Source organism: Maylandia zebra, linkage group LG12 (genome assembly GCF_041146795.1).
Source record: "Maylandia zebra isolate NMK-2024a linkage group LG12, Mzebra_GT3a, whole genome shotgun sequence".
In the NCBI taxonomy this organism is placed as follows: domain Eukaryota; kingdom Metazoa; phylum Chordata; class Actinopteri; order Cichliformes; family Cichlidae; genus Maylandia; species Maylandia zebra.
In genome coordinates this window covers 28,386,639-28,409,450 of record NC_135178.1, presented here as the reverse complement: position 1 = coordinate 28,409,450, position 22,812 = coordinate 28,386,639, and the positions used below count along the sequence as shown (strand labels likewise).

The window sequence follows — 22,812 nt, the reverse complement described above, 5'->3', positions numbered from 1 at the left end:
GGTCTATAGACTGGTGATTGTCCAGTGTCCATGATTCAATAGCTTGCAGAATCTCCTTTAAGAGTAATAATTTGAAATAATCTTCTTTTAAGTATGACATATTCAGTCTCCCGTGTCAGATACCTGTGGAAAAAACGTTCTCTACCCTTCTTTAATTTATCACTTAACTTCATTGAATGCACAGCCCTATTAATTCAGTCTGGTTGACATATGGACTTTTACTGAACCATTCCAACAACTTGATTTTTTCTGCCAGTCTGTTGTACCGGTAGTTTGTCCTGTTGCATGAACCAGTTTCAGTGTGAAGGCTTCACATCTGACAGTAGAATACTGAGGCTTGGACCTCCTCCAGTTTCTCCAGGGGGACACCAAAGCGTTCCCAGACCAGCTTCAGGCTTCCTCTCAGTGGGACATGCCTGAATATTCACCCAGGAGGCATCCTTGTTAGATGCCCAAACCACCACAACTGTCTCCTTTTGATGTGGAGGAGCAGCGGCTCTATTCTGTGCCCCTTCCGGATGGCCAAACTCCTTACCCTATCTCTAAGGGAGAGGCTTTCAGATGCCACCTTTCAGATGAAGCTTCTGCTCTCATTCTTTCGGTCACTACCTACAGCTCATGACCATAGGTGAGGGTAGGGACATAAATCCCTTGACCAATGTTCCCTCTAAGCCGCAATTGCACACTGCTGGCAAGGTCTCTGTGCACAGAAAATCTGCGTTGCGTACCCAAAAAAAAATCTAACCTGAATTGAAATTAAGATAAATACGTTAACAATTCATTCTGTTTTGCAGTGTTAGTCAGTAAGTGACTGGCTGCTCCAGTATGGGATTAGAACGATGCCACCTTATCCCATAGTCCAGCCAATGATGCGATTCACATTCGTATAGCTAATCAACGTCATTGACAGGCTATGACAGCATCCTTATGTGCCGACACCGGTGTTTTATCTAGCAAAGCGGCGTGGCTGATGTGGAGTGAAGCCACGTTAATGACAACGTGTACAACCATTGGAGATGTGAGCAGGACAGATGGAACAACTGTGTGAACAAAAGTGTGGACTTTATACCAGTTTTTAAATTGTGTTGATAGGCCACGTAAAACCAGAGTTATGATAAAAATATATGTAATGTTTGGTTTTTTTCCTGAATCCTATCTTGTTTATATTTATACTGCAAGAAGAAACAGTAAAAAAGGCGTTTTATAAGGAAAGCGCTGGAAAGCACTCTCAGCCTGTGAGCAAAAACAACCCCCCCCTCCTCCCCCGCGCCCCCCAGCCTTTCCTATTGGTGGAAACATGTACCATGTGGACCAATAAAAAAAATGATATGGCAACATGGCATTTAGTTGTTTAGGAAGGGGGAAGTTTTAGGAGTGACAGAGGTGTTTTGAGATGTGACAGATTTGCAACGTTTAGCGCAAATCTTGTGTAGTTAGTGTGTAGTGTAGACAATAGTTTTGTTTTGTGTGTCAGAACAATGAAGCGACTGCTGAATGTTACAGGTGTTACAGGAGTGATACATCTCCTGTTGTCAGGCCTGCAGGTATCAAGTTGTTGTTCTCCTTTATCTCATAGTGGACAGAAATTATTTTTTGGAGCGGCACAAATAATTTGTGTGGCATCAAATTTGATGCAGAACAGCTGATTGTTCTGTAAATAGTGTGAAATGTTTATTTAAAAAACTGCCTCGGCTGCATTTTTAGGTAAACAGCTGCAAAAAGCTTTGTTTTTTGCAAAACTCAGTTACTTTTTTGAAGAAGTAACTATATAATTAATTGCCCAACATTGGTCATTATATACTGTATTTTGCAGACAGAGAGTTACAGGACTCTCTCCCAGACCACAGACTTATACTCATAATACCAGTCAGAGCTTTATAAAAACAAAAAAACCCCAAAGCTGTAAAACTTCTTTTTTTGTTTTTAAAAAACACGTTTTCAAAATTGGGGTCCAAGTTATTTTTATTTCCAATAGTGTTAACATACTACACAGGTCATGAACATGATTTTTTTAAATCTTCACTGTAAGTGGGCTAAAGCAGTTAATTAAAAGTAGTCTAACTTAAATGTAAATGCTGTAATTTGATTATTTTAATAAACCATGTGACTTGGATGTATTTGATGCTAGCGTGACCACAGTGCACACGTCTGCTGTTGCTCACAGTGGTCCAAGGGACCGCTCAGGGAGTTTGTGTGTTCGACACATGAAAAATTAGAGGGAACATTGCCCTTGACACCAATGGGTTTGAAAAAAAGTTGCAGCTGCAATAAAAGACTGATCATGAAAACACATTTTTTCTTTCTTTCTTTTAATTTGAGATTCTCTGACACAGAAGTACAAAATCATTTTTTGCTGGAGCCATCACAGGTAATTTTCTAGCATTAAAACTTAACATGTTCTCAATCTCTCTGCTATTAAGGCAAATTCCAGTTCCATCAAGTCTCACTCTGTCGTACCACAAACTTCACTGTTATTATATGCTACACACTGTACCATCATTTTAGGCACGTGCTTGAAAAGTCTTTTGCACTTATGTGAAACAGGAACAGGCATGTCAGTGAGCAATTAGCACTCAGTCTTTACTGGACTTCCAAGCCAACTCAAGAATGAAACATTTAGCACACATGTTCTGATGTGAAAATGTGGGAAAATATCCCTTTTACAATGTATCATTTGCATTTTATTTAGCATTAGCGGACTGTGGGGTTGAGTGTAGGTCATTCTTCTGCAGGAAACCTAGCAGCTGGCAGGTTCTTCTCTCAGCATTTTTCAATGATGATGGCGATACCCTGACCACCGCCAATACAGGCAGACCCGATGGCATACTTGCCTCCTCGCCGCCTGTCAGAAAGTAAATAATTATTCAAAGTCACTTTAAATAACGTGCAGAACACTTCTCATTATATAAGATACCGTGCACTATTAAATGACTACGCTACCTGAGCTCATGCACCAGGTGAGCAGTGATGCGAGCTCCAGAAGCACCGAGAGGATGTCCGATGGCAATAGCTCCACCGTTAACATTGCTTTTCTCCGGGTCGAGTCCTAGAGCCTTGGAAACAGCCAGATACTGAGAAGCAAAAGCCTCATTGACCTGTGCAAAACAACAAAAACACCTGAGTATTCACTTCCTAAATAAATCACAAACACCATAAATCACAACAGGCTGGTTGCTGTTATATTTTAAAAAAGCAACTTTCAAGTATTAAAAAAATATTAATATTAAAGTAATATTTGAGTATTAAAAAATAATAATTAGTTTAAATGATGTTAGTTTGTCCAATGAATTTCAAGCCTCTGAAAGTGTGGGATTATGTGGGGTTTTATAGCTCAATGTCTAATGTCAACATTTAATCACAACTTAATGGTTTGATTTCAAATCCATTGTACAAAGGCAAAACTACAAAGAATATGTGACTGCCCAAATACATACGGGCCTAACTGTTGTTATGTAAATTTTACTCATAATAGTGGTTTATATATTTGCCTAACAAATGAAAGATTCTGGTTCAAACCCAGGAAGAGACACAGATCTCTTTGTGGCTGCGGCAGGAAGAGACACAAATCAAACATGTGCTGGTGACCTCTTGTCAATAAGGAAGCAGGCAAAAACAGCTGTGTGCACTTTCACCAACATATTATTTTCAGTTTCCTTAATTAATTATAATGGAGTATTTTTAAGTTGTTGCATTACTGCTTTGTATATGACAAAAAAGCATGTAAGTATTTGTTTCACTGTATGGGAACAAACCTCCGCAAGATCCATGTCTTTGAGAGTCAGACCAGCTTTCTTAAGTGCTCCCGTGATTGCTGGAACAGGACCTAAAATAAATAAAGTAAAAAGAAAGGTTAGGTAATCATTACTTTTAATCCAAAGGTGCCCAGATTATACCTTTAAGAGAGCAGTGTTGCTAACCTATTCCCATAATGCTTGGGTCACAGCCTGACACGTGATAGGCCACAATTCTGGCCAGAGGAGTGAGCTTGTGTTCCTTCAGAGCATCCTCACTTGAAATCACCAAAGCAGCAGCACCATCAGATACACCCTGGGGATAGAAATAATAGGTACAATCAGGAAAGAGGAGGAGGTTGGATAAAATTTATAATGAACTATATTTAAATGTATTTTAAGTGTGAGTGTACAAAAACATGCTGGAGTGATATCACACAATACAAAAGGGACTCGAATGCATTAAAAAAAAAAAAAGGTGGTCTGTTTTTCCCAGTGACCACGGACCGTCTTACTTAGACTAAGAAAACCCGATCATGTCAGATTGTTGAGAACAGTCGGCACCTCTAGCATAAACTCACTGAAGCGTTAGCAGCAGTAACGGTTCCTCCCTTCTTAAAGACAGGAGGTAGTTTGGCCATCTGTTCCAGAGTGGTCTGAGGCCGAGGGTGCTCATCATGAGTCATGGGCACTTTGCCTTTCTTAGCTTTCACCTCAATGGGAGCAATTTCTGCTGTGAAATAACCACCCTCATGAGCTGTAAACAGAAAGCAGTAAAAGCTTAGAGTTTAAAACAGTAACTGAGTATGAGGGTGAATTAAAAGGCAGACCATGAAAAGAAATCAAAAAACAGGGTCTGCCTTACCTGCCTTCCACCTTTGTTGAGTCTTATGTGCGTAGTTGTCACAGTCCTCTCGGGTGATCTGGTATTTCTCTGCCAGGTTTTCTGCTGTGATGCCCATCGGGGTTTTAATATGCAGGTCAGTCAGCCCCGCCCACAAGGTATCCTCTAGCTGGTAGGCAGATGAAGGCAGGTTTAATACCAAATCATTGTAGTTATGGTGATGTACATTTATATCAAGTGTTCACAGATCTGATCTACCAACCTTCAGATCGACGCCAAACTTTGTACCAAATCGGATGTTACGGACAGCATAGGGAGCCTGGCTCATACTCTCTGAACCTCCACACAGGACCACCTCTGAATCCCTGAGACAAATCTCCTACAAACACAAAGGGGAACAGGTTTTTTGTTTTTAGACCAGCAGAAAAAGGGTAAGATACATAATGATCATTTTACTGATGGTTTTTGCACACATTGCTGACTTAAAAATATCACTTCAATTACTTTCCACTTATATACATGACAGGAAAAGATCAGAAACTTTTAATCTTCCTTTTCATTTGGGGAGATACAGTACAGAACGAAAATACATCAGCATATAATTCATCCAATGAATTTCAGTTGTCATAGTGCAGCACTGGGTTGTTGTTTTTGGGTCGTTTCTGTCTTTCTCTGGTCTTGGATGGGTTATGCAGGCTGTGCCCTATGGGTAGAGCACGGGTTCCTGCTGCTCACTGAGCACACCAGTGGCTCATTGGTCTCATCAGTGGCTGGTATTTAAGGGGCACCTGAAATGTTTGCCATCATAAAGTAGTAGACAGGCTTGTTTTTGGTTATGCCTACTGAGTTTTTCCAGTGTTCTCAACTCTGTGTCTCTGTGATTGTGTGCTGAATAAAAGGCTTCCCTAAGCTTGCTCACCTGCTACCTTCAAACAAGCATTCACCACAAGGATTCCTTTCCATCTCGTGTTACCTGCCTGTCCACAACCAGTGCCCCACCCTCCAACTTCACTTATCTCTACTCCTAGTAAGAAACGTATACGATAGATTCCTGGAGTTATCATAAAACCGGGCTGATGTGAAACCACCTCTTACATTTTGCTTTATCTTACTCACTCTTCTCCTTACAGAGAAGCTGCAGAGCTTCTTTTCCCCGCAAAAAGTAGTACTCTCATTAAGTATTTCTCTTCCTTAGTTTGAATGTGCTGTACTGAGGATCTCACTAACTCACCACGTCAACCAGCACTCAAATGTTTGTGGATTTCACTCCAAAATAGTTTTAAAGTTCTGGACATTCCCAAAGGAAATGGTAATGATAAGCTACTGATGATCCACCAAACCTCCAACAATTTGTTCCTACACCTTAATGTCTTTCTGTAATTAAAAAAACTTTGCATTTTTCCACCCAAATTCCGTCCACATACGTGAAACTGCAGTTTTCCACTCTGACCTTTCCATTCTTCTGCTATTTTGGCTTCACTTTCCCGTTTGTCTTCGTAGTGTCACTGTTATTACTTTTTAAAATCAATTTCCTTGTTTGTATGTTGATAGGAAAACATTCAATACACTGTTTTCTGCTTTGGCTAATTCCTCTTTTATGGGTCTGATAGATTTATTTTCGTTAGTTTAGTGCTTACCTGAGCGCCATTAATGATGGACTGGAAACCAGATCCACACAGTCTGTTCACGGTGAGAGCGGGCACTGGGATGGGTACGCCACACCTCAGACCCACATGACGAGCAATGTAGGGTGCATCAGCTGAGCTCTGAACGTAGGGAAATGGATCAGAAACAAAATGTAAGATACAATAGTCAGATCATTTATAATGAATCCTTTCAGTGTTGTATGTGTGATCAGTACCTGCATGACATTTCCCATGATGATGCTGTTTACAAGCTCTGGGACCACACCCCCTGCAGCGAGGGCAGCTTTGGCTGCATGTTCAGCCAAGTCTGTTGCACTGTGATCCTTCAGTACTCCACCATAGGTACCAAATGGAGTACGCTTGGCAGCTACAATAAATACACCTAGGAAAAAAGAGCATTTTAGTTTGGAGTTAACACCACCCACCACTGAGCTACAGCCAGATTGTAGCACGAACAGAGAGAGAAGATTTGTGAAGGGATAATTAGCACTAAAGCGACATGATTTACAGGGTGTTGAAATAAAGCTGCGCCTGATTTCTTGTTTTCAATTCTTTGTTGATGTATTCAAATTAAAGTTCCTGTTTAGGTTTTCTCCTATAATGTTTCTGTTTTTTATTTCCTGACAGTGACTTTGATTTATTGCTTCATTGCTGTGTATGGATTTGTTATTTGTATTTTCTGATGTTTAGTTTTATGATGAGTACATGTAGCCATGGTCTTCCCCGTGTTTCTATTTGCTGCTCATCATTCCTGAAACCTGGTCCTTCTGTTTCAATCAATCAATCAATCAATCAATAAATCAATCAAGGCTTTATTCACCACGTGCAGGTTGCCCTGCAGTGAAATGGGACCCCCCGCCCCGACCTTACACACACAACACAGACATCACATGGGGATACAGGTCGGAGATCAGTAGTGTTACAGAAAAAACACTGAAATATACACTACAATGGGAAAGTACAAGAGGAAAAAAAGAGACCTCTACTCATGCTGGGCTCCTGGGAGGACAGCATGAGAACAGGAAGCAAAAAAACTCCTCTGCACATAAAAGCACATAAATGTCCACAGCACAACATTGTGGAACACGTGACAAGTCACAGGGTCGGGTGGGGGGTGAGGAGTAATCCGAAGCAAACACAGCAGCCATCCTGTCCAACGCTACCATTCCAGCACGGGCTCAGACCCGCCGTGTTCCCCAGGAGGGAACAAGCGTCGAAGGCGTTTGGAAAGGGAGGGGGATGAGTGTGTGCACATCAGTGTATATGTATGTGTGTGCGTGTCCAGAGTTCAGCTGACACAGTGTCCTTCGCCCTGCCAGGTTAAGTAAACAGTCTACCAGCCAACCCAGGTGGCCTTGCATAGAATGGGAAGAACAGTCTAAACACAGTCGTTATCAAGGTGTTGTTGTTCAGCTCCAGCCTTGAGACCGCAGCTGGCGCCAAAGGGGTATCTGCATGAAGTGATGGTGGTTTTTACTTTAGTGCGAACAACTCATATGAATTTCAAAGCTGTTCTAACAGTCCAACACTGGTCTCTCAATCTCCCGTTGGAGAGCCGCGAGCTTCTCCAAGATGTGATCCATTTCCATGTGGATCAGTAAGAAATATAAATTATTAGATGCAACTTTGTTATTTCTTCATGTTGGCTGCTGGTAACTTATTCTTGCATGTAGAACATTTGTTTTATAGTAATGAATGATTCTAAAACAGTTCGCCTATTTGTCGCCTACTTGCTAAGTGCATTTCAAATTTGTATCTAGAGAAAGCCTACGTTTGAATTCTGTTTCTTTCATTTTAACTTGCTCTCAGACTAAATGCCTCTGAAGCAGCAGCTGAAAGAAAATCTAAAACTGTCTCTGAAACATTAATTCAAGGTAATATTTACTTACTACAGCTGGAGCCCGGGTGAGGTTTTAACAGTCTGAAAGCAAGTAAAGAGTAAATTTAAACAGAATTCAAATTTGGAATAAACTGAAACTCGGAATTTAGACCCATCTGCACACAGGGATCTGAGAAATCTTCCAGGAATAGTGATGCCATTTCATTTCATACCTGTCCTCTAATCTGAAGCAGGTTTTCAGGAGCTACTTTGGCAATTCTTTGTTTTTCTTTTTTTTAATTCCCTGTTTCTGCATTTGGGGCCTGATTGATAATCTGCCAAAAATTTATCTGAAAGTCACAGCAACATTTTTGAGAGGGAAAAAAAATTGGTTTAAAGTTCACAGTACCTTAATAGGAATGATCTCTATTTTGAAATGTTGCACTGAGGGACCTTTTTCAGTTTTAGAGGGACACTGAACTATCGACTAATGTCTGCTACGTGTCAGGAAACGCAGGATGCTTTGACCTGGAATCGAGTTTGCAAATATTATAGTAACACCTGACGCATACAGCTGGAGTCTGTTTAATGTTGAGTAATATGTTCCCTCCACTCTGAATGGGGGCACTGGACCAAACTCACAGAAGAGCGCAGAGATTTGTGAATCAATAAAATTGTATTTATTTATAAATCCACTATAAAGCTTTTCTGACTAGTCATTTTGTTTACATTTTTTAAATTGATAGGTTTAAGCAGAAAAGTTAAACATAAACTAAACGTAATGAATTTGCAGCAGAAAGTATTAAAGAGGACTGCATAAGTGATTCATTAGACAACAGTAGTGACAAGCTGTTGAAACTCTTTGGTTATCAATACTTTTTTGGATAATTACTTAGTGTTTAAACGGAATAATAACTCAAGGGAGTGATTGAATGGCTGTGCATGTAAGATGGGGAAAAAAATGTTGGGAGCTGCTGATATGATGCATATAAAATGGCTCAATGACCAGTAATCCAAAGTCCTTATAGATAATTTCTTTAAACATTTACTCCATATTCATGATGTAATTGCCATATGAAGAATAACTCAAATTAAATACTGTTACCCAACTTTTTTGATGTTCTGTCCTCGATCATATATAAACACATAATATGGAGAAATATGAATAGCAAAATCAGGAAACACAATAATGCAAATTAACTAATGTATGAGGCACAAATGTATATTTGTAATCTATTAAACATATAATTAAAACAGATTTAAAGCACGGTTTCACCTTCGCTTAAGTAAATGCATCACAGCATATGCTATAGCATATACTTATAGCTATAATATTCGCACACATGAATATTATAGCTGAAAGCTGTAATTTTCTAAACCAAAAAAGTGTGGGCATAACAAAAGCAAACTGGTGTCCTCAAAGTTGTGAAAGGTTTCTGATTAAATGTTCAAATACATATTTACAGCTTTGAGTTGAGTAGCAGCAAGGAGCAGCTGTTTAAATAATACTGCCACCATCTTGTCACCTTTCGCCTACATTGCAGTTAAATTATGTGGAAACGAGACTTCTTTGCATATAAAATAAATAAAAAGGTAGATTTTTAAAGCGCTGTTGCACAGCAGTGTGACCCAGATACTTTCAAACGCCCCATCAGAAAATCCCGTCCCAGCAGTCTTACTGCTGAAATGAAATGAATGGTGTTTGTTTACCTCTGAGAAGTGCCATGGCGCAGACTCAACAATCCAGCGATGACCGGATCAAAGTTTTAGGCTGATATCTCGCTGCGTGGAGCATATAAAAGCCTCGGACCACTGTGACCTTTCCCCCAAATACTGCAGCCCGGTAACGTTTTACTCCTCCATGAAGATTCAACAAAATATCTACACATAAATATCTACACAACGCAATGTTACTATTTTTTTTTACTGTTTATCTTATTGTTTTATTAAGTAATATATTAACGGATTATAATATACCCAATATCTGTCTTTGATTTTATTTCCAGGATTTTTAAATAAGCGAAAGTGCGCACGTTGAAGTGTGCGGCCGCTTGTTTGAAACGTCATCTTTCAGCGACGTGTGTGGGGGGGGCTGTCACTCCAGGGGACGACATGTGAATTTTTGTTGTCCTGGACCCAAAACTGAGTTAAAGGAGGAAACAGAAACGTAATTAAAACATGTCTTTGGCTCTTTCGCGATGTCTTTGCAGGGTTTTATCGCGGCAGGCCATGCCGTCGAGGTGAGTGATTGATGTACGATGTGAACGAAGTGCGTTAGCTGCGTGGAGCTAATATAGCTAAGGTTATTCGGTGCTTTAATGGAGAAGAAGTGTGCTTATAGCGATTTTCAATAACAAGGGTGATGAGCAGAGCTGTTGTGACTACAGAGGGATGTAGTTGTTGAGAGTATGGTTTCATGCTGAGAAAGAGTACAGATGCGATGTTTGCTTTGAGCCTGTTGATGGAGAAGTATAGAGAAGGTCAGGAGTTGAACTGTGCACTTGTGCATCTAGATAAAGCATATGATGGGGTGCCAAGAGAAGTATGAGGGTGGTGCAGGACATGCATGAGGACAGAGAAGCAGTGGTGAAGTGTGCGGTAGGAGTGACAGATGGGTTGGACCTGGATCAGCATCAGGGATCTGCTCTGTGCCCCTTCTTGTTTGCAATGAAGATGGACAGATTAGATCAGTGAGTAGTCTCTGTGGACCATAATATTTCCAGACGATATTGTGATCTGTACCAAAAGTAGAGAGCCTGGAGAGGTGAATGTATGCTTTGATAGATGAGAAATGAAAGTCAAAAGCAAGACAGAACACGTGAGAGGCAGACAGCTGTGCTCGTGATGCTGAAAGGAGCCAAAAATTGTGACGGTGGATGGTTAAATACCTGGGGTTAAACATCCAAAGCAAATGACAGTGCACAAAAGAGATAAAGAAGACAGTGCAGGCAGAGTGGCGATGAGCATCAGGGGTGATTTGTGACAGAAGTGAAAGGGAAAGTTTACAAGATGGTAGTTAGAGGGTGGCACCAATAAAAAGACAGGCGACTGAGCCGAAGGTGGCAGAGATGAAGATGTTAAGATTTTTACTGGGAGTAAAAAAAAAAAAAGTAGCACTCTTAAGACTGTCTTCTTCAAAGAATATACAAACTTGAGAGAAATGAGAACTTGAGAAATGACCTGTACTCTATTTTGCAGCTCTCTGTACGGAGAACATCACCATCTTGTACAGAGTCCTTGGTTTGCACCAGTGATGACCCTGAAGACATCTGCTCCACTGAGGTATGATTCAGGCTCAGGCTCACAAACCAAGTCATGACCGAGGTTTACCACAATTGTCATTTCATCAATATTTTAAATTGAACAACTTAGTCCACCAATGTTATGGTGGTTCGTGGTGCTAACAGTATTTCTCAGCAAGCTCTATCTTGTGGCTGAATATATTAACATAGAGGTTTGATCTGTGTTATTCAAGAGCTGAGCCAAAAAAGAAGAAGAAAGTGGACCCGAGAAGGGAACAGATGTTGAGAGAGCGTCTGAAAAAGAAGCTGAAGAAACTGGAGAAAGTTCCACCAGAGCTTATACCCATAGAGGACTTCATCACTCCAACCAAATGCTTGGATGAAACAAGGTGGAGCTCATTTCAGTCTATGTGCATAAATGTCGTTTGAAATAATGAGGTCAAATTTGTATTGAAACATTAATGTATAGTGCTCAGTGTGATAACACACATTCAAATTTCTTCTTGTCAGCAAATGAACTAAAGCTACTGGGCAGGTATGGATCATCATAAGCATGCAGAGGCATTTTTTAAGACCAATGGATGGGAAAAGAAACGTGTTTTTATTCCTAAATAAACAGGCAACAGATCAAGCAGCTCTATAAGTCCAAGGTGTAAAATTAATGTGTCGTGGCTCAGCCCACGGCGTCCTTTGAGAACGCTGTCCTCCACAGCCAATGAAGAAAATCTGAGCTGATGTCAACTCTGTTTTCCACATCAGAGTTAAGAACTATTTTAATATCATGTGTTAAAATCAGCTTTGTTGGATCACACAAACAAATGGAAAAAAAAGAAAGTCAAAAGCACTTATTGTGTGCTTTTTTTGAATTTTTATTATTCATGACATCTCACTGGTCAAGAATGGATTTGACAATAATGCCCCAGGAGTGTTAACACAAACCTTATTTATGTCAAGATAATGTAAATACTACTATACTACAATTCTACAAGTCTCATTTAACCCATCAGACGCAGTTTTATCTACCCCGAAGCATTTTTCATCATTCGTACACACTCCAATAGGTGCATTAGGGGCAATTTGCCAAGAACATTTTGCTGGCAGGAGGAATCACAGACTTCTTTGCCTGCTTTGCTAGATGACCAGTTCGACCACCTCAGCCACAGCTCATTTTCGCAGAGAAATTGCCTTTGCAAAAGGTGGCTGAAGTTCTGAGACGTGATTGTTATCTGATGTGTTGTTGGTTTTATCAGTCTTTTTGCAGTGAAGCTCTGGGATGTTAAAACAGCTTTGAAACTTTTAAATTGCTCATTTGAATACCTTTCTTGGATATAGGGCTTTTAAGTCCTTTAAATTGATGTTCATAATTCTCTGTCTAAGGGAACGCACTGCTCCAAGGCTGTCATTTGAAGAAAGTGAGGGTCGAGCCCTGCTGCTGAAGGAGTGGTGTCGATACAAACAGGTTACCACTTACCTATCGCACCTGCGTCACTAAAGCTTTTATGGAAAATGTTACATCTGACCCCAGCTCTACATCTCATGCACTTAGTGGGTTGTATCTGTCTGCTGTTCTTGCAGAAGCAGCACATGGCTGAAGTGGAAGCTGTTGAACTGGCTTTGGAAGCACAGAGGGAGGCACTGGAGGAGCTGAAGCTGGAGTCCGAGGAGCTGTACCGGGCAGCACTGAAGCCTGACCCGCTTCTTATTCCCTTTGTTCACGAAGGTCCCGCATATACGCCAGCAATACCCAATTATGACGCCCCTGATGGGAAATACAACGATATCACTAAAGTTTACACGCAGTGATAAATGAGGAATAGCTGTGTGTAGTTTAGTGTGTCTGTTATTCACTAAGCAAAAATGCAGCTTTTAAGCACACTGTCTTTATTCCTTCATTGTCATTCATTGTGTGAGAGTTACAGTGAGTTTGTGTCACGTTAATATTTGTCTATAATAATGGAATAAATCTTTTTATTGATCCAGTGTTCAGAATCTTTTTGAACATGTCATGTTATAAGGCAGAAAACTGCTACACAACTCTGAATTCTGTCATCTCGATTTTTCAGTAGGATTAAACATCCCATATACCTACATCATTAACCTTTCTTAAAGTCAATTCATTTGCTGAGCAGCTGACAAATACAGATAGGCCTACAGGTACCATGCAAACACCTGGCTCTTCACCTTTTTCAAGGAGAATGAAGCAGATCACTGATTACCTGTACTGACTATATATTCTGTCAACATAAGGATAATATAGAGCTAATTTTCTCTGAGTGCAGTCGGTCTTTGTGCTTAAGTTTACACAAGCTTTGCAGAATTAGTACCTATGAGACACCAGCCTGTCTGGAAACGGATCATATTTACTGATAAAACAGCTAATCCTTATCGCTGAGCACTAGCTGCTGCCAGCATTGTTAGACATACTGTATATATATCATTTTACATACAGCAGTTCTCTGAATACAACTGATGACATCTCGTGATCATGAGAATGTCCAGGCTCTTAAACTGAAACTAAGCATGTTGTCAAAACTCGATGTTCAGGAGTCCTGAGGCTTCTCCTGGTTCAGTGGCACGTGCCAGTCTCTAGGAGGCTCCTGCCTCAGCTGCCACACTGGAATGAAGTTTCTTTGCTCTGCCACTCTGATTTTCTCACTTCTCCGCAACGCCTCCTGCAAGACAGACAGAGTGAGTGTATTTATACAGCCTGGAGCGGATCACAGAGGTCACCCGTTTAGGACTTTAAAATTTTAATTTCTTGCTGTTCCACCTTAGCCTCGGTGCCTCTGTGTTTCTCCCACTCTCTGCAGTTATGGTAGTCCTCTTTCCACTGCTGGCAGGATGGCACGGTACCGTAAGTGTAGTAGTGGTGAAACCAGTTTTTAAAACTTTTGCAGTGTCTAAACTCGCTCCAGTAGTCTTCACATGCCCGTGGTGGCTGTGGCGACAAAGCAAACAAAAATCAGAATAAAATTTTAAACTTCTGTTGGGATTCTGGTGACTGACATCAGACACTTTGTTGGGTACGCCTGTCTAACTACTTGTTATTAATAAAATAATCAGCCAATCAACTGGCAGCAACTGAAAAGGAGGAAATATACAGTGAGGGGCAGTTCTCTAAGCAAAAATACCTTGTTGACGTCAAAGGAGAATAGCCACACTGACTCGAACTGACAGGAAATCAACAGTGACTATCAAAAGTACCACCAAGATATGCAGAAGACCATCTCTAAATTCACGGCATGTCAAACCTTGAAGCAACAGAAGACCACACTGAGTGCCGCTCCCCAAGAACAGGAAACTGAGGCTACAGTTTGCACAGGTTCACCTATGCAGCGCAAAAGAGAACTGGAAAAACACTGCCTGATCTGATGAGTTCAAATTTCTACAGCAACATTTGGCTGCTATGGTGAGCAGTTTATTGATGTTCGTCTCACATCTCTGTCAGCAGCAACTGAGTGATGCTGTCGTGCCAAACTGGAAATCTCTAAAGAATGTTTTCAACACCTTGTTGAATCTGAGCCACGAAGTGTTAACGCAGGTCCGAAGGCAAAGAGAGTCCAACCCAGTACAAGCATGACGTTCCCAATATAATGGCCGGTGAGTTTTAACCTGAGTCTCTCAAGTGTTCAACATTTAAACAGCGCCTCTCTGCGGTCGTATTAAGAATGGGCTGACCCTCAGTTTGGTCAGTGGCTCATTTGACTTTCCAACTACACACATGCTGTTTTTAAATTTGATCAGCAAGCCCAGATATTAGTGCATTTCGTGAATCAAAAAAATATACGTCGCCTCCTCGGATCTTCTTTGTCTGACTTTGCTAGATGGTACAGAAGGGTACATTTGCGGTTTAGCATCTAAAGCTAATCACCTTGCGACCTACGTCATCAGGATTTGACTTTGATTATTTTGAGTCTTCTCATAAACAAGGCAAATCAAATTAACTAAGGAAAAGTTATCATTAACGAAATTAATAACCTAATATCTGGTTTAATTACCCTCCATGCGATTTCTCCCACAGCCCTGTCCATCGCTAGCTGCGACAGCTTTAGCAACTGTACTTCTTCCGGTTTTATTTTTCACAACAAAAGCTCTTGGCACATTTCTGTATCACTTATACGAGGCCACAAAGCATCAAAACGAAAAAATGTGTGCATGGCTGAAGAACGTCATTGTGAATTCACAGTTTGTTTAAAGATATTCTGCTTTTACTGGAACTAAAAGTATATATTATTTGCAACAATATTTTTTCTGAAACGATAAAAATGTTGGTTTTCTCAAATCTGAATTTGTAGGTACTTTTGCTGATTGAGAGCTCAACCATTCATTATTTTACACATTTATGTAAACTCACCAATTCCAATAGTTTATCCAATGATCATCTTCTTCGAATATAAGTACTCAACTCAGGTGATGTCACAGAAAGAGCATAATACCTCAAAAATAGGTCTGAGTGTAATTCATTTCAAAACAATTTTATTTGTTGATAAATAAAGCAAAAGAAAAAATTCCTAAAAGTCTGGAAAAAAACCCTCAAACATAAAAATTTTCTTAGTATAATCAAAACAAAAAGCTCCCATTTTACAGTAACACTGGGATTGTGGATAACAGCCATTTTAAAGTGGATTGTAAAAATAAAAAAAGAATTATGGAAAAGATGGGTCTGCGCAGAGTCAGAGGTCATTCAATCTGATATAAGAAAGATGTTTGCTGTCATTTTTTCATGTTCTTGATAAGATATTGGCAGAAAATCAGTCACTCTGAATTTGTGAATACCAAATTAGAGCAGACAGTATTTTAGGCTGCTCAGATTCTTTTGAGCAAAATATTACTGTCAGACTTTTAATTACACGCTATAATCAACAGCAAAACCTCCATTTAAAAAGGGGCAGAGGGGCAAAACCAACGCATCTGAAAACCAATATTTTACTTTGCTGCTGAAGGTGAAAAGAATAAGCTAGCTCTGTGCACATGAGTCAGACTCCTCGTTTGTAACTCTTCAAGGTTTTCGGCCCTTCTTGCGTAGTGACTGCCCTTGTCCAGAGAAGGCGATGAATCTGTTTATGGCATCATCCTGAGAAGATTCAGAAGAAAATTGAAAAATATGGCTTGAGAACTAAATGTAGGACTTTAAAAATAGCCAGGAAAGAGAACTGTTTGCATTACTTACATCATCCACAATTTTCCTGGGCAGAGGTCTGGAGTTTCGAATGAAGGTAATCCTGCCAATTTTGAAGTCATAGTTGGGAATCCCTCTGTGTGACGAAACATTAGACACACAACAGCTTGGAAAACCATTGTCTGCGTGGTGTGGCTGTGTGCTGTCACAGCTTTAAAAAAATATGTGGGACAACACCAATGTATAGTTACATCGCTATATTTTATACTTCGTTGGTGTTCAGTACATCTTTGTAGAGACAAAGACTCACCACAGATGTGCAACGCCGTGTGGACCATTCAGAAAGTTCAATAACCACTCCAATTTTTTTTTTTTTTTTTAAAAAAGGTAAGCAAAGAATTTTCTGACAATTCTGTTATGGTTCAGGCTTTAGGCTTCAGGGTTAAGACCAGGGTACCCAGTTGCCTTAGAGCATAAATCCGGTATTCCTCTCCGTTTTTATGAAGCATAAAAAATACATAAACTGCTCAGAACTTTATTTAAATATATCACGTGACAAACTCATGTGCCTCAAGGTGTCACATTCTATGTCTCAACTCAAGTCTGAGATATCTAACATAGCCTAATAGATATAATAGCTCCTGCTTGGGGGCTTTCATATACTGAACAGCAGTTTGAGTTGACTGTCATCCCTCTCCTCATCAATTTGCAATACGCTGTTAAATAAAGGTGTAACATTCCCTGTAAAAATAGCTTGTCTGTTAGGCCACTTAACAGTTGAGTTATTTTTATGGGAATGTGTAAGAAACAACATCTTTTCACCTTTTAATGTCACTTGGGGCAAGGGGAGCAGGGCTGGGTTCAATCCCTTTAGTTTTACCATCCAAACGATTACCAGAACCGGTGAAAGCCTGAAAATAAAGCACAGATTAGAGATTAAATCAGATTATGTTATTCAAGTACTTTTAGTAGCAGTAAGTACACATTAACTTGAACTCACTCTGAAGCCTGTGTCCATGTCAGCGTAACTGCTGGGATCTGTTTCTTCCTCCTGTCAGAAAAACAGTTTTATTACACTGTTCAAAGGAGAAAACGTACAGTTACCACGATGGTTTGCTCCTTACTGTCGGTTCATCCTGGTGATTAGGCCGTCGTTCAGGCTCTTTGTAACCCAAGGGAGCATCAAAATCCACCTGAACAGCAAAGTAACAGCACGTGAGCGAATAAAGCAACAGAACAATTCACTGTGACTGTGGTGAAGTCCAGGATCTTACATTCATATCACACTCGATGATGGATACTGCTTTATCTGGTTTGGTCTCCATGACTCGCAGCTCATATATCTGAAACCCACAGATTACCAGATGGCATTTTTATGTTTAATCTTCCAGGAAACTCTCCAAGAACAACCCTTGGTCACATATAATCCCAACAATGACTTAAAGAAACTGATTCACCTTTTCGTTGTAGTTAATGGCTATGACATCACCAGTTGTCAAGCATGCAAAGTTTCTCAGTGCGTTCTCCAGTCTGTAATGAATGTTAACCACTTATGTTAAAACATGAAGTGTCAAAAAAATAAAAATTTAAAGTTGAAATAAACATTTCAGCCTGTACTCCTTACACTGCCTTGGGGTTTGTAATGTCCAGGAAGTCGGGGCTCTGAGGCTGGAACTTTGAGTAAGTGGCCACCATGAGGTTAACACTTTCCACTTGAACAAGACCGCCTTCCTCTAACAGGAGATTCTGCATCATCTGCAGTGAACAAAATACAGCAAATGTCACTCCAGCCTTATTTTTTTTTTTTCTATTTCCATCCATCTATCAGGTCATGGGGGAAAGAGTGCAAGGCGGGGTACACTCTAGACAGGTCACCATCACAGGGCTAAGACACAGAGACAGACAACCAGAATCACCAATTAACCTAACATGCAAATACTTTCACTGTGGAAGGAAGCTGGAGTATACCAACAAATTTGAATTTTTAAACCCATACTTCTAAAACATTGTTATCCACTTCCACACAAGAAGAATATGTAAGTGCTCCTCCACTGCTGACACGAGACACTCATTACTGTTTCTCACCCAGTGAGGCAGGTAACAGATTCCCTCGTCTGCCACAAACTCCAGGACACCACAGTGTGTCATTCTGTCTGAGTTCTTGTTGGTCAGCTTGAACAGCATTGGATAGGTAATGTTAAGCCTGCCTGAACAGAGGAATATAGAGCAATGCTAAAAACAGGATGTAAAAAGGACATTTAGTAAGAAGGTTTTGAATTAACATGCGCTTACTGAGCTGGTCGAGAGCAGAAGGTGGCATTATTACTGAAAAGAAAAATAACAGTTATTTTAAGGAAAATATGTGTTTTCATAAAATAAATATAAAGAAATATGATATGTAACTTTCACCTTATACATACTAACATAAACTTGGACATTTTGAGGATATTTTTTTTACAGTTGTGTTTTCTAACAAGTACCACAAAGCAATAAATAGTTAAATAACTTCAGATATGTTTGCGGTACTGGATGTATGTTTGGACAAGGGAGCTGGTTACACCATGTGGATGTTGGCACAGATTACACCCACAATACAGTGGTGAATGCAGAAAATTAGCTACATGTAAATCTGCCATACATCACACCATTGCTCATCAAACTCTATGAACGACCTAAACTGATGTGATGAAGTAGAAGGCCTACCCTGAGGTCCTTCCCAATGACTAAGTTCCCCACCTTATCTCTAAATGAGAGCCTAGACACCCTACAAAGGAAACTCATTTCCCCCAGTCTCTGAAATGTAGAGGACTGATGATGCACCAATCTTCCAAAACACATTCCCTTTTTTGATATTTTAATATTGATGGTGGAGAGCACTGTCTAGCATACTGAACTAAAACAACATGTTCATAGTGACCTCTTGAGGATTAAGGATGGGAGTTTCATTTTCTCCCATCAGGATTAAAATGTTTGATCACAAGATAAAAGTGATCAGTCAGAGCAAATTGGTTTCTAGTGACCTTTCCCTCTAAAAAGCAACAGTGGACCCAAACTATGCCAACAAGCAAAACAGAATCACCAGATCCTGCATTTGCAAAGGTCAAAGATTAAGGTCTTCATTTAATTCTTCACCCATACATACTTTGATTTGAACGAGTGGTATGGGAGAAAATACTGTACTTCAATATCTTTTGTTCAGAAACCTTGAACTGAGTGACTGTCTGAACCAACATGACCATTCTTTTAATGAGACTCACTTTTGCCTCCTTTCTCAACATCGGAGCGGTCGTTGGGTCCAGCCAGCATGGACACCGAATAGCATCGGTACTGAGTGGAGAAGCGGTTCTGAAAGCCCCGGGCCAACTGGTGGTCAAACACATGGAAGGAAAACTGTGGAACAAACATCAGGATTGTCAGTCAAACTCAGGTCACGTGTATACTTCAGAGCAAATAGATAACAATTTAATTGTTCAGGACAGGGAATCTTTATGCTGTGCTGTAGTCCTGTTGCTAGCCGCTAGCTAACTAAAACTGGAGCAACTACGATTTGTTTTGATACAACGTCACCGGCGAGAAAAACCACAGTGCTCACCATGTTGACTGTTTCTGTTCCTCGCTGCTAAACGCCCGCTTAATGATGTTTGCTTCAGTTTTCTAATTTACAGAAAAATTTACAATTTCCAACGTTGTAAACAACTGAAATTGTAGTCACTACCAGATCCGTACCGGAAACCCGATCGATACCACGCATGTGCAAAAGGCCACTAGTGATGGGATTTCCGGATCTTTTTAGAGAACCGGCTCTTTCGTTTTGGCTCACTAAAAAGAGCCGGCTCTTTCGGCTCCGAACCGGCTCTTTCGGCTCCGAACCGGCTCTTCAGGTTGTTTTGTTGCTTTAATTAATTTATTATTAACAATAATATAAAATTATGCACAAAAGGAATTACTAATGTAAAAAAAAGTGGTTTTATTTATATATGTTTATATATAAATATATGTGGTGGCCCCTAGAGACAAAGCACATACAAACTCCAAAAAGCACGTACAAACTCCAAAACACATTCCTAGAGTTAACTGAACGTCCAAAACAGAGCTATCTAGATCACTTAAATTACACAATTGAAAGCATATGTGTATGGTTTGTGTATTTATACACAAGCACTCATATATATTCAAATAATTTAAAAAAAAAAAAGTTCATTTACCTGTTATTACCACACACCAAATCAGGTCATTGGTACTTGCTGGCTTGTGTAGCCACTAGGTAACAAAAGCTCAACACTGCGCCTAGCATTCTGGAGCACTGGAGCAGTTTTTACGTGCTTCAGAGTTCATACGTGTTTTGAAGTTTGTACTTGCTTTGTCTCTAGGGGCCACCGTAAAAATACTTTTATTTATTCACTCCACATAAAATGTAATAAATAAATCATATAATACAAAAACCAGCTATTCACATTTCAACTTTTAACTATTTAAATTTCCAGCTTTTTCCTTTTATTAAACAAATTTAAAGTGAAACAACACAAAACTCTTCAAACCACAACACAATTAAATATAAATTAAAATATGAAAACAAAAAGAAGATGCATATTCTCTGTCATATGGGCATGCATGAATAAACTTTCTGAATCCTTTATCATCCACAACTGAAAATAGTTGTGGATGATTGTTGTCCCTGGCTCTCTTTCTCCCTCCGGCTCTGTTCCTGTGCTACTTTGTAACTATTACAAAGACCTTCAAAACTGTCTCACTGCCTTCATACATGTCCTGCTCCACCCTCATGTAGTTCTCTGGTATACCTGACTACAGTTCCTTATGCTTTCTCTCGCTCCACACACACAATGCACAACTGACACAATGCAACTCCTGACCTTCTTTATACTTCTCCATCAACACTCTCTAAGCAAACATCACATCTGTAGCACTCAGAGTGAGAGAAATTTTGTTAGGGTAGCATGGAAATCAAATGGGGTGGCAAAATCAAAGCCTTTAAAAAACATATGCAGGTGTTACATATGGTTAAAATGATTCAAATGCACTAAGTATACATATATTTCATATAAATATCGTCTATAACTTAATCATTTTCTGTAGCCCACATAGTTGAAGATTTCCATTAGATAAAATATGTGAATTTTGATGTTATGTGGGACGACCGTGGCTCAAGAGTTAGGAGTTCGCCTTGTAATCGGAAGGTTGCTGGTTCGAGCCCTGGCTCGGACAGTTTCGGTCGTTGTGTCCTTGGGCAAGACACTTCACCTACTGCCTACTGGTGTTGGCCAGAAGGGTCGATGGTGCGATATAGCAGCCTCGCTTCTGTCAGTCTGCCCCAGGGCAGCTGTGGCTACAACTGTAGCTTGCCTCCACCAGTGTGTGAATGGGTGGATGACTGGGTGTGTAAAGCACTTTGGGGTCCCTAGGCGGGACTAGTAAAAGCGCTATACAAATACAGGCCATTTATCATTTATGTACTTTATAGCCTGCATAATTAATAAATATGTAGCTCAATAAGTATAAAATCCAGAAAGCAACACAAACACAAGTCTTACTTAAGTTCGATCCCCGGGCTCTCTGTCCTGGTCGTTGTGTCCTTGGGCAAGACACTTTACCCTACCGCCTACTGGTGTTGGCCAGAGGGGCCAATGGCGTGATATGGCAGCCTCGCTTCTGTCAGTCTGCCCCAGGGCAGCTGTGGCTACAACCGTAGCTTGCCTCCACCAGTGTGTGAATGTGAGAGTGAATGAATAGTGGCATTGTAAAGTGCTTTGGGTGCCTTGAAAAGCGCTATATAAATCCAATCCATTATTATTATTATTATTAAGTTTCACACTGTTGGTTTTTTTTTGTGTAAAATCTGAAATGCCCATGGTGTTGATTTAAAATGTGCTCTGGCACAGTCATAGGCATCGCTTCCTACTGACAACAAGAAAAAAAGCCGGTCTGCACTTTGGGCTGAACCATTTGTTAATGGTGAGTGGGAGGAGGGTAACACTATGCAATATATTCACTTTTAGAATTTATATTCAGGGTTAACTGTAGCTAGGCTCAAAGTGTTAATGTTGTCTTATTTTAATAAACACTGTCATATACAAAACTAGGGTGGCAGTTAAGGTGGCAAGGGAACATTTTAGGGTGGCACATGCCACCCCACACCACCCTTCTAGATCCACCCCTGGTAGTGCTCTTTTTTTCAAGTTATTTTACACAAAGCTTATTCAGCGCTTTCATTCTCAACCACTCCCACCTAGTAAACATCCACTTGCTTTAACAGTTTGTTGACTCTGACTCCATCCTAGAGTTAGAGTAGCCCAAGCTGACATCAAGTCTTATTTTCTTCATAAGCTGGTAATAATCCTCATGACAAATAAAATGCCATACAGTGCAAAATTGGTTCAGTTGACCTTTAACCTT

At 40.1% G+C, this 22,812-nt stretch overlaps 4 protein-coding genes across 4 annotated transcripts; 1 reads left to right on the top strand and 3 right to left on the bottom strand.

The window, feature by feature from the left end:
* Positions 1–1,944: 1,944 nt before the first annotated feature.
* Positions 1,945–9,903, bottom strand: acaa2 (acetyl-CoA acyltransferase 2). The gene is made up of 10 exons (XM_004547028.6): positions 9,751–9,903; positions 6,437–6,603; positions 6,213–6,341; positions 4,838–4,954; positions 4,597–4,744; positions 4,313–4,488; positions 3,918–4,047; positions 3,753–3,823; positions 2,941–3,095; positions 1,945–2,842 (listed from the first exon to the last, which is right to left on the bottom strand). Exons 1-10 carry the CDS (start codon positions 9,764–9,766, stop codon positions 2,761–2,763), a joined length of 1,191 nt encoding a protein of 396 aa, XP_004547085.2. The 5' UTR covers positions 9,767–9,903; the 3' UTR covers positions 1,945–2,760.
* A 192-nt stretch (positions 9,904–10,095) lies between these two features.
* mrpl40 (mitochondrial ribosomal protein L40) lies at positions 10,096–13,257 on the top strand. The gene is made up of 5 exons (XM_004547030.5): positions 10,096–10,280; positions 11,239–11,322; positions 11,516–11,671; positions 12,660–12,741; positions 12,858–13,257. Exons 1-5 carry the CDS (start codon positions 10,219–10,221, stop codon positions 13,083–13,085), a joined length of 612 nt encoding a protein of 203 aa, XP_004547087.1. The 5' UTR covers positions 10,096–10,218; the 3' UTR covers positions 13,086–13,257.
* On the bottom strand, positions 13,206–15,398 carry lg12h22orf39 (linkage group 12 C22orf39 homolog). The gene is made up of 3 exons (XM_004547029.4): positions 15,281–15,398; positions 14,053–14,220; positions 13,206–13,954 (listed from the first exon to the last, which is right to left on the bottom strand). Exons 1-3 carry the CDS (start codon positions 15,311–15,313, stop codon positions 13,823–13,825), a joined length of 333 nt encoding a protein of 110 aa, XP_004547086.3. The 5' UTR covers positions 15,314–15,398; the 3' UTR covers positions 13,206–13,822.
* Positions 15,399–15,741: 343 nt separating this feature from the next.
* Positions 15,742–20,147, bottom strand: ufd1l (ubiquitin recognition factor in ER associated degradation 1). The gene is made up of 12 exons (XM_004547032.6): positions 19,994–20,147; positions 19,659–19,791; positions 18,694–18,726; positions 18,487–18,608; positions 18,026–18,156; positions 17,859–17,931; positions 17,676–17,744; positions 17,526–17,594; positions 17,402–17,452; positions 17,224–17,312; positions 16,453–16,537; positions 15,742–16,356 (listed from the first exon to the last, which is right to left on the bottom strand). The coding sequence occupies exons 1-12, from the start codon at positions 19,994–19,996 to the stop codon at positions 16,282–16,284; spliced, it is 933 nt and encodes a 310-aa protein (XP_004547089.1). The 5' UTR covers positions 19,997–20,147; the 3' UTR covers positions 15,742–16,281.
* Positions 20,148–22,812: the final 2,665 nt, after the last annotated feature.

What these genes read in the sequence shown, in the direction of transcription:
- acaa2 (XM_004547028.6), bottom strand. An exon ending in AGTTTGGCGTCGATCTGAAG is followed by an intron (nt 4,745 to 4,837) that starts GTTGGTAGATCA and finishes TCTGCCTACCAG; the next exon opens with CTAGAGGATACCTTGTGGGC. An exon ending in CCCAAGCATTATGGGAATAG is followed by an intron (nt 3,824 to 3,917) that starts GTTAGCAACACT and finishes TATTTATTTTAG; the next exon opens with GTCCTGTTCCAGCAATCACG.
- lg12h22orf39 (XM_004547029.4), bottom strand. Translation starts at nt 15,313, where the DNA reads ATGGACAGGGCTGTGGGAGAAATCGCATGGAGG. An exon ending in TGGGAGAAATCGCATGGAGG is followed by an intron (nt 14,221 to 15,280) that starts GTAATTAAACCA and finishes TTGTCGCCACAG; the next exon opens with CCACCACGGGCATGTGAAGA. An exon ending in ACAGAGGCACCGAGGCTAAG is followed by an intron (nt 13,955 to 14,052) that starts GTGGAACAGCAA and finishes TCTGTCTTGCAG; the next exon opens with GAGGCGTTGCGGAGAAGTGA.
- ufd1l (XM_004547032.6), bottom strand. An exon ending in ACATGGACACAGGCTTCAGA is followed by an intron (nt 17,313 to 17,401) that starts GTGAGTTCAAGT and finishes CTTTATTTTCAG; the next exon opens with GCTTTCACCGGTTCTGGTAA. An exon ending in GCCCCAAGTGACATTAAAAG is followed by an intron (nt 16,538 to 17,223) that starts GTGAAAAGATGT and finishes TTCGTCACACAG; the next exon opens with AGGGATTCCCAACTATGACT.
- mrpl40 (XM_004547030.5), top strand. Translation starts at nt 10,219, where the DNA reads ATGTCTTTGGCTCTTTCGCGATGTCTTTGCAGGGTTTTATCGCGGCAG. An exon ending in AAATGCTTGGATGAAACAAG is followed by an intron (nt 11,672 to 12,659) that starts GTGGAGCTCATT and finishes TCTCTGTCTAAG; the next exon opens with GGAACGCACTGCTCCAAGGC. An exon ending in AGTGGTGTCGATACAAACAG is followed by an intron (nt 12,742 to 12,857) that starts GTTACCACTTAC and finishes CTGTTCTTGCAG; the next exon opens with AAGCAGCACATGGCTGAAGT.